General features: G+C 35.7%; 2 protein-coding genes across 2 annotated transcripts; both read right to left on the reverse strand.

Moving 5' to 3' along the window:
* Positions 1 to 3,919: 3,919 nt before the first annotated feature.
* LOC106330080 lies at positions 3,920 to 5,179 on the reverse strand. The gene has a single exon (XM_013768636.1). The coding sequence runs from the start codon at positions 5,177 to 5,179 to the stop codon at positions 3,920 to 3,922; it is 1,260 nt and encodes a 419-aa protein (XP_013624090.1).
* A 4,821-nt stretch (positions 5,180 to 10,000) lies between these two features.
* LOC106330081 lies at positions 10,001 to 10,930 on the reverse strand. The gene has a single exon (XM_013768637.1). It carries the CDS (start codon positions 10,928 to 10,930, stop codon positions 10,001 to 10,003), a length of 930 nt encoding a protein of 309 aa, XP_013624091.1.

The raw sequence follows: 10,930 nt of genomic DNA on the forward strand, positions 1-10,930 counted from the left end.
TTTTCAAAACGTCTATATATTATTAGAAATTTGAAGATTCTCACTCTGAAAATTTTGTGATCAATAGATTATTTTTTTTGTTATAATAAGTTACAAATGATCATAAAATATAACGCATATGAATTTTTATTTAATAAATATTCAAACTAAATAATATATATATATATATATACTAATGATTTAAAGCAACAAGATTGGCTGATCAATTTAGTTGTCCAGTTGGAATCTTTCAAAAGTATGTGAAAGACTAAAGTCAAAGTAAATATGGATTTAGAATAGTAGTTATATTTTACTAACCAAAATACCGAAAAAACCGAACCGAATCGAAACCAACCCGATATCTGGATTGAAAACCCCTAATCCAAATGAAGCCAAACTATTGTTTCATTTTCTAAAATATAATAAAAATAATAATTTAATTCCGCGCAAGGCGCGGATCTTATCCTAGTTGATAAATTATTAGTCCAACACCAAAATATGCACGTGAACTACTTAAAAAACTAACAATGCATGTTACGAGCCTTTGTTTTTTTTGTAAGTTTCTCTCTCTACCTTATCCCTTCGGTCGATAAAAAGTGAGCTCTCCTTCCTCCGGCCGGACGGCGCGTGGCGGCGCATACCGACGACCGAAGGCCTCTGATCCGTTTAGATTTCTCTCTCTCGTTTTGCTGCCGCTCCTCCTATCCGCTCTCCTCCGATATGCGTGTTGTCACGTGTTAGGGTTTCATGACGCCGAGGAGTACTCCGCTGTAGAGGGGTTTTCTTCTCCTGTGGTCTCTCAGCTCTCTCTAGGATTATGGCGAGGAGGTCGAGAGGTCGGTGGTCGCGGCAGTTGGCTTTTTGGGGTTCGATGGTGGTCGATTATTCTCTCTTAGATCACATCTATGTTTTCTTTGTTTGAGAGGAGGAGGAGCGCTGTGTCAAATCTGGATCTTCGGCGGTTCGCTGCTTCGGTTTCAGGGCGCCATTCGGCTTGGGAGGATGTATCTCGTCGGTTCATAGAGCATGGGTTTCTTCTCCTTAGCGCAGTGAGTGCTGGTGGGTCTCTCTTCCACGGCGGCGAGCTGTGGGCTTGAGCACACAGGCGGGTTGGTACTTGAATTCAGTGGCCGGCTCGCATAGGTCTCGTCAGTGGTTTAAAGAGCGGTCGTCTATTCCGCTTAAGTGGCCTTCTTCTTGGCTCCCCATCTTCGGTCCTCTTCTTCGTGGTTCCTACTATGATTAGTATGCCATGGTTGTTTTCCCGTCTTTGCTGAGGCAAGTGACGGCTCTAGCAGCTCCAGTTTCAGTTAGTCGGTTCTCGGCGATTACGGGCGTGTGGTGGTTCGAGTCTTGACCGCCACTTTGAAACGTTTGGTCTTCGCTCACATCCCAGCATCAGTTAGGTTTGCTTGAGCTTCTTGTGGTGGTGGATCAGTTAGGTTTGCTTGAGCTTCTTGTGGTGGTGTGTGTGACAATTGTGTGGGCTCGGGGCAGGTAGTACGGAGAATTCAACCCTTTTTACTCGTTGCGACATCGTGTGCAGGTCGTCTTCGGGCTAATAAATGCTCAGTTTTGGTTGTTGCGGGTTTGCTAGGCCTTTTATGTTGCTGTTTGTTCATGTAGGCGGGTGCTATGAAGCCTCGGCGAGCTGTTCTCGGATGGGTCATTATCTTTAAGAGCGGATCACCGAGGAGACTAAAATTACCGGGTTCTGACTCTTGGTTAAACTTGGCTCATTCTTTTGCGTCAAGTTGTTGTTGTTGCGGACTTGGTCGAGCTTCGGGAAAGCGGTTTTGGTTGTTGTGTATGCCATGTCTTAACTAAATTGAGTTTGTGTTTAGTTTATTTTTTGTTCTCTAATTCTTGTCAACTAGGTGTTTTCCTGCACCATATGCAGTAAGGAATTTTTTAAATATAACTTATATTTAAAAATAAATTTTATTAAATATTATAGATTTCACTATTTTCTTACTAATATTTAATATAGATTTGATATATATTAAATCAATTTGTATAAAATTAATAAAAATGATATAAAATTGTATAATTATCAAAAATTTAGCCTAAACAATATTTATAAAATTTGTAGATATATAAGAAACTAATGATCTTACGATTAGATATTTAATTTTTTTTAAAAATTGTAGAAATTTTTGAAAGCTTTAGTAATACAAATTGTATAATTACACAAAATAATAATATTTCGAAATTTGAATTGTTATATATGAATATATTTATTTTATAGATGATGTATGAACTATTACCATATTTAAAAAAAATTACCAAAAAGAAATATCAATATTGAATGTAATATATGAATTATTACCATATTCTAATAAGTTTACCAAAAATATAAATCAACATTAAATGAAATTATTCATATCATATTTTTCTAAAAGTCATGTCATCAATATATTTTTGTAACCATTTTTTAGTTCCGAAATAATCAGGTCCACTTCTTCCTCTAGATTTTTTTTTAACGACCTATACATCTAAATCTCTGTATGTATCCTATATTTCTGCGTAGGTCAATTTTCTTTTTACCAAATCTATGCATCTATTCTATCAAATTAAATTAATATTAAACACAAATATGATTATAAAAGATACAGAAAAATTAAATTTTAAAAAAAAATTAAAACAAAAAGTATACTCGTCGTTTCAGAGGACGGATCACAATCTAGTTATGTTTTGAAATAAATAAAAAAGTAAAAATAAATTAAAAATATTAATAGCTGCAGAAAAAAAAGAAATTATTGTTAACATGGTTAACAACTCCAGCAAAACACTAAACCTTAAATCCTAAACACTAAATCCTAAACCTTAAATACCAAATTCTAAACTCTTGCGTAAACTCTAAACCTTTGGGTAAAGTCTAAATTCTTGGATAAATCCCCTTGGATAAATCCCAAACCGTAGGGTTTAGTGTCTAGAGTTTATAGTTTGCTGGCGGCATTTAGAGTTTAGTGTTTAGTATTTAGTGTTTACGATTTAGGGTTTATGATTTATCCAATGATTTAGAGTTTACTCACAGGTTTAGTGTTTAGTATTTAGGATTTAGAGTTTTGGATTTAGAGTTTAGTGTTTTGTTGACGGCGTAAACAATATTAAAAAAAAAATTGAAGCTATTAATATTTTTATTTATTTTTACTCTTTTTTTATTTTCAAACATAATTTAACTCGACAAATTCGAAATATTTTGTTTCTTTTTTTCCAAAACTAAATATGAAGTGGTAAACTATTATTGGTAGGGAGTGAACCCAAGAAAAACACTTTTATAAAGCAGAGAAAGTTTATTGTTTACTTAACAAGAGATTGTGTAATTCTGATTGTTCTCTTTGTTAATCAACTAAACAATAGTTGTTTAGTTGTTTGGTTAAACATAATCTTCAAGACAAAAATGTAAAGCTATAAGGAATTAGAGGAGACTGGAGAGAGTCGATCCTTGTTGATTAAAGATCAGTTTAAAGACAGTTTTTTTTGTTTTTTATTTTAATATGAACCATAGTTTATGTTGTTGTACATGTGAATGTGTGATTCTACTAAACATCTTAACTCGTATTTTGTTTTTTTTGATATGATCTTCTCTTTACCTTTTGACCACAATATATATGATTCTACAGTATTGCCATTTGGTGTTGTAGGAGGAGAATTTTAATTTCTAAGTGTTCTTCTAGCGAAATTTGAAAGGTGCATCCTCCATTACACCACATAGGCTCCAAATGTCTTATCTAGCTTAGACCATCCAATAAAACACAGAACTTAAAGTGTTCAAAAACAATAACAACAAGTCATTCTTCTTTCAGCTCATTTTAGTACATGTCATTTAGCATATTTGAAGAAAACTATAAAACAGAAAATGCCAAAGGTTGAACAAAGCAAAAGAACTATGAAGAAAGACTTAAAAGCTTCAAAGACCAAATGTTCAATCCATTCCCTATGTATGGTAGTCCTCGATAACAGGTCCTGGAAAAATCTCAATGGTATCACCGTTAGCTACTCGGTTCATGCTGAAGGACTTATCATCGTCCAACACTCTCTCTTTGTGCAGAAGGAAATATCCTTCTGCATGCAGGTCTAACAGATACTCCAGCTCTTTCTTCAGCTCTTCAACGTTATCACTCTCGTTCACATCAACCAGAAACTTACTCCCAGGTTTATCATACTGTGTCATGATAAGAGTCAGCTTCGGCGGTTGTGGAGACTTCTTGGTTTGAAACACTTGACTGCTGCTCTCTTCTGTTGAGATTGACTTTACTGAAGAATGCTCCGTTTCAAACACTTGGTTCTTGTTGATGATCTCGTCGAATGTACTCGCAGGCCAGTTACTATCGGTTAAAATATGACGATAGTCACCAAACGAGAAGTCTCCAAATGTGCTGGACTTATCCGTTCGAAACATGTGGTTCTCGTTGGCGATAGCTCCATAAGTGTTAGACGGAAGATATGGCTCCTTCTGAAGAAAATCTTGATTCATCTTGTTTCTCCTCAATGATTCTTGAATCTTGTTGTTGTCTCCAAAGGTTGTCATCCCAGGCCAGAAACCTTGCTTCAGGCTGATATCTTGAAGCATCTCTGGAAACAGACGATCGTTGCTCACAAGCCTATCTTGATTATAGAAAGCTTCACTTGCATGTGACAGTGGTGGCACTTGGTTGCTCCTCGCCATCGTACGCGGATCTTGATTAAAGAAAGATGCACTTGCATGTGACGGTGGCACTGGAGATATCTGCGTTTGATGAAGGACTTGATTGCTCCTCTGCATCATACGCAAATCTTGATTAAAGAAAGCTTCACTTGCATGTGACGGTGGTAGCACTTGGTTGCTCCTCGCCATCTTACGCGGATCTTGATTAAGGAAAGATGCACTTGCATGTGACGGTGGGACTTGATCGTAGCTGCTCCTACCCATGGAAGGGACGAACCCTTGGATTGCATATGGAGATTGATGGAGCATTTGATTGTTGACGTGATCATCACGTAACAAAAGGATGAGGCGAGAGTTGTTGACGATACGATATACTCTGAGCTGATAATGATCTACAACAAGTTTCACGCCATTGAAGTAAAGGGTTTGCATGGAAACAGGGATACCTTGAGAGTTCTCGATACTCTTTTTGATATCAAACACTTTATTACGAGGATCAAGATCAAAAGAAAACGTTGAGCCAAACACAGTGCCCACGAACACCTTCATAACTGTATCATGGTTTTCTTGTTAGTACGCTGAGTATCCGGATTGAAAATTTCGAAACAAAACGTGATGGAAACGATAATATAAGGCCGTAAAAAGTTTGAAAAAAACATAAGGAAATAGACGAATACGTGGAGTAGATCTGATCTCTTTCTTTAACTCAACAAATCATTCGTAGGTGAGATGGTTTCTGTATAATTTTTGAGTCATAGGATAAAACCATGTGAGACTGTTTTGAATCACCCAAACAAAATCTGTAAACTTAACATTTACGCTATAGTTTCGAGACTTACATTAGAAAACTTGAGGCACTGTTGCGACTTCTGTATATGGAAGATTATCTTGTGCAAGATTTTTATTCATGAGTGTATCTATAACGGCGAGAATAAGATGTCTATTTATACGAGTGATTTACAAAGCTTAGTCACGAAGTAATTTGGACATTTGTCACTAAGTTTACTAAGCTTTGGCCATTTGTCATCAAGTCATTTGTTAATTAAACTTAGACATTAAAATAGCTTAGTCACCAAGTTTAATAAGATTAAGCCATTTGTAGCCAAATAAACTTACCTTAGTCATCAACTTAGGGCCTCACTGGTGTAACCGCAGCGATTAGAGATGCGGTTGCGGGCGGTTGTGAATGCTGGTGGTTGCGGTTTTAAGCGATTTGTACTACTGGTACAATGGTTAGAAATTGTTGCGTTTACGGGATACTTAGGACTCGTTAACTATCAAATGCATCAGCGATTAAATAATAAATTAACAATATTTACATTTTGTATAATAATAAAAGTATTAGAAACAAATTCTCCAACCTCTCTCTAGAAGAATCCACGCCGCCTTTCGTTTTCCGGCTCCGGCTGCTCTCATAGAGCCGGAGTCGGGTATAGATTCTCTATATTTTCTAGTTTTTGATAAAATCTTCAGATTTAACTTCTTTTACTCATCGATGGATTCCTTCTCTAGATCTCGATCTAGTTTTGATCCGTTTCGGAGTGACTGTTAGTGGAATGTTGATCCAGTTCAAGCTCCATCTAAACATCTCCAGGTTAGACTTTGTTCCAGCCGTTAGATCTGATCCAGTCTCTTTTGCCCTCCGTTGGATTGCATGTTGGATTTGGGTTCTCTTGGCTTCTTCATCGGTTTGATCTTCTGCCTCTTGTCTTTGTGCATGCGACAGTATCTGGTGTTGATTGCATTCGCTCGTTGTCATTAATCTTTAGATCTGATCGAGATCTATTCTTTCGTTAAGCTTCAAGTTGGTGTTTCCTGTCGTCTTTTCTACGACTTCGCCGTCTCCGGTTTGTAGACAGGAAAATAAATTGTTCCTTTGATCTCCCGGATCTTGCTGCTTTGGTTTATCAATTGTTTGGACCATTCACTATAGGTGGTTTGTAGGCTCGATGGTTTGATCAAGTTTGTCTCCATCGATCTGTCTCTCCAAGGTTCTCAAGTCTACATGCAATTGGTTCTATCACCCTTATGGATCTGTTTTTTATTGTTCTTGATGTTTCTAGATGTTAGCTTGTGCTGTAGTTATCTCTCAGTCTGGTTTGATGTCTAATATTGTCTCCCTCGTGTGGGCTTCTGTTTCCGGGGATGTAAGTCTAATCCGCCGGACTTGTGTACCGGAATTGCATGTAATCGCCGGTCTGTAACTTGGTGTTGATGTTAATATAATCATCTTTAGTGTGAAATTTTTTTTTTGTAAAAGTATTAAAAAATCATTATATTATAATAAATATAAAAATTATATTTATAAAATATACTATTAAATTTTTAAAAGCTATATAAAATATTTTTGTTTTAAAGTTTTATAATATAAATTAAAATATAATATATATTTTTTATTATTTATATTATTTCAATTTAAAAGGTTTATTGAATATTTTTATTTTTATATTGTTTTTCTTTTTATAATTTTTTTTACCCTCCCGCAGCCGCAACCGCTAGATGGAACCAGCTTTTGAATTTCAGAGATTTAAAGCGGTTTGAAGCGATTTATTGAGTTTTATGTGATTATTACAAAACGCCAACAACCGCCATCAACCGCAAAAGCTGCATTGCGAGTGGTAGAGGGGAAATGAGTCATGCCTTTAAGGCCTGACTGGTTCAAACACATCGGTTACAGGTGCAGGAGTTTGCGGATGTGGGTGGTAGCGGTTTCAAGTGTTATTAAGTGTTTTGTATGACTGGCACAACGTTTAAAAATTGTTGCGTTTGCAAAATATTTGTGACTAATTGATTATAAGATATTACAGCGGTTTAATAATAAATTACCAATATTAACATATTATAACATTATAAAAGTATAAAAACATACTATTGTAATAAAATATAATAATTATCAAATATAATATGATTAATAATAATATGTTTATTTATTTAACTTTTTTAATTAGTTGAAATTTATAATTTTAATTATTTTTTTTTGAAGATTTATATTAAAATTTTAAAATAATATTTTGTTTCGTTTTATATAAGTGTATATCTTTATATATGTATGTATATTAATTTTTAAAAGTTCTAATGAATAGTTAGGTAGTTTAAAGTTTTTATAAAATTATGATACTGTTTATGAATTTAAATTAATATATAAAATATGTATATATTTTTATTTATAATATTTCCATTTTTAATTTTATATTTTAAAATATTTTTGAAAATTTTGTTATATTTATTTATCTGCCCACAATAGTCCGTAACCGCCTCCAACCGCAAACACTAGATAGAACGAGCCATTGATTTTATGAGGTTCAGAGCTGTTTGAAACGATTTGTAGCGATTTATATGATTATTTCGAAACGCTGTCAACCGCAAAGCTGTGTTTACGGGTGGTAGCGGAGAAACTAGTCAGACCCTTAGTAAAAAGCTTTTACATTGTCCAAAGACAACTCAACATTGCCCATGGACTTGCAAAAATACGGTACTGGCCTTTCTCCATTTAAAGTCAAACATTTACTTTAGAGTTATTCTTGGGTTCATGGGTAAACCCTAAACCCTTGGGTAAACCCTAAACCCTTGGGTAAACCCTAAACCCTTGGGTAAACCCTAAACCCTTGGGTAAACCCTAAACCCTTGGGTAAACCCTAAACCCTTGGGTAAACCCTAAACCCTTGGGTAAACCCTAAACCCTTGGGTAAACCCTAAACCCTTGGGTAAACCCTAAACCCTTGGGTAAACCCTAAACCCTTGGGTAAACCCTAAACCCTTGGGTAAACCCTAAACCCTTGGGTAAACCCTAAACCCTTGGGTAAACCCTAAACCCTTGGAAAAACACTAAACATTTGGATAAATTCTAAATTATAAATCTTAAACACTAAACTTTAAATCTTAAAAATAAATATTTTTTTAAATAATATTTTTTTTAGAACTATTGTTATTTTTATTTATTTAATTTTTAATTTTTTATTTTAAAAGCATAATATAATTTGGCAAGTTATTTTGTTTCCTTAATTAAAAGATACTAGATCTAAAATGACAACTTTCTATTGGTTGGTGAACCTTTAGGTTCACCCTAGGGGGTGAACTCAAGAAAAAGTCTTTACTTTATACTAGATTATATTTTTACACTATTCATTAGACTTGTAAAAATTCTATTCAAACATCCGTACTTATTTTTACTAGGCCCAATCGACTTGTAAAAATTAGTATCCTCCACATCAATAAAATTAATCTAAACACATGTAAATACTCGGAAAATTATGCAGACTCAACTAATTAGACATAACTAAGACCATGTGCATCGGGGGTTTTGGGAGGGGTTTTTACCTAAAAAATAGTGGTGGGCTCCACAAAAACACAAAAAATCGGTAATAAAAAGCTCAGGTTAAGGATCGATTATTGTTGGGGTTTTGGACTGTTTGCGGGCCCCACTGACACGTGGCGGCCCGCGATTGTTGCATTTTTTAATTTTTTTTTAATCAGAAAAAAAATGAACACGATGGTTTTAATCAGAAAAAAAAAATTTAAAAAAAAATTTAAAAAACCCATTAAGGGTTTTATGAGATAAACATGATTAACCCGAGGTTCTAATACTTCACACACGGACTTTTCGAGAGCATAAACGAAAACTAACTATATATGATGTTGTAGCATTTTTCAGCCTTGAACTACACTGTTAGTATATGCCGAATTTAATGTCTTAAATCCTCCAAAATTGTACATCCGAATCAACGAATATAACACAGCTGTGGGTCACAATAGTTAGGGTTCCGTCTTGCTTTCCCATGCATCCGATTTCAAAGATAGATCCTTTTCTGAAGGTATCAGTAGGTGCTTGATAGAGTTATTGATTTGTATATAGACAACTGAAAACCTAATAATGGGTACTCATGCACATGCATGTTCCATTAAAAAAACTCATCAAACTAAGGAGGAAGTCCAGACTCGATCCATTACTTACCGTGTTGCCTTTTAATTGCTTGGAAACTTTTGATAATGTGATATTTGGTTTTATTTATGAAGAAAACATTAATCTTTAAGAAAAGAATGTAAAGCTATAAGGAATTAGAAAGACCGGAAGTAGATCCTTGTTGATAAAGATCAGATTAAAGACAATTTATTAGTTTATTAACAATGAACCATAGTTTTTGTTTTGTTCGATATGATCTGGTCTTTAACTTCAGTCTACAGTATGGTTAAAGGTATACATACACGCCAAATGTGTTCTTTAGCTTAGACCATCCTATCAAACACAGAACTCAAAGTCCTCAACAAAACAAAAACAGCAAGGCATTCTTCATTTAGATCATATTAGTAATTACATGTCTTTTAGCATATTAGCAGAAAATGCACAGAGTCAAAGACCAAATGATCCGTTCCCTATGTATAGAAGTCCTTGATATCAGGTTCGGGCAAAATCTCAATGGTATCACCGTTAGCTACTCGGTTCATGCTGAAGGACTTATCATCGACCAACACTCTCTCTTTGTGCATAAAGAAGTAGCCTTCTGCAGGCAGATCTAACTGATACTTCTGTTGCATCTTCTCCAGCTCTTTCCTCAGCTCCCCAACGTTATCACTAGCGTTCACATCAACCAGAAAATCACTCCCAGGTTTATCATACTGCGTCATGATTACTGTCAGCTTATGCGGCGGTGGAGACAAATCTTGATTCTCGTTGTCTCTCCCAGACGATTCTTGAATGTTAACGTTGTCTCCGGTTGTCCCAGGCCATGGAGCTCTTTCAAGAAACTCGTCCATGGAAAATGACTCTAGTACATCGGGTTGATGAAGCACTTGACCGTCGTTGCTCACAAGCCGATCTTGATTATAGAAAGCTTCACTTGCATGTGACGGTGGCACTTGGTTGCTCCTCGCCATCGTACGCGGATCTTGATTATAGAAAGATGCACTTGCATGTGACTGTGGCACTTGGTTGCTCTTCGCCATCGTATGCGGATCTTGATTAAAGAAAGATGAACTTGCATGGGACGGTGGCGCTTGATCGTAGTTGCGCATCGCCATGGAAGGGACGAAGCCTTGAGTTGCATATGGAGATTGATGGAGCATTTGATTGTTGACGTGATCATCACGTACTTCGAGGAGGAGGCGAGAGTTATTGACGATGCGATACGTTGGGAGTTGATAATGATCTACAAGAAGTTCCACGCCATCGAAGAAGAGCTTTTGCGTGGAAACAGGGATACCATGAGAGTTCTCGATCCGCTTTTTGATATCTGATAGTTTATTGATGCGACTAAGATCAGAGGTGAACGTTGCGCCAAACTTAGTGTCCACGAACACCCTCAT

Source organism: Brassica oleracea, chromosome C3, assembly GCF_000695525.1.
Source record: "Brassica oleracea var. oleracea cultivar TO1000 chromosome C3, BOL, whole genome shotgun sequence".
Taxonomy (NCBI): domain Eukaryota; kingdom Viridiplantae; phylum Streptophyta; class Magnoliopsida; order Brassicales; family Brassicaceae; genus Brassica; species Brassica oleracea.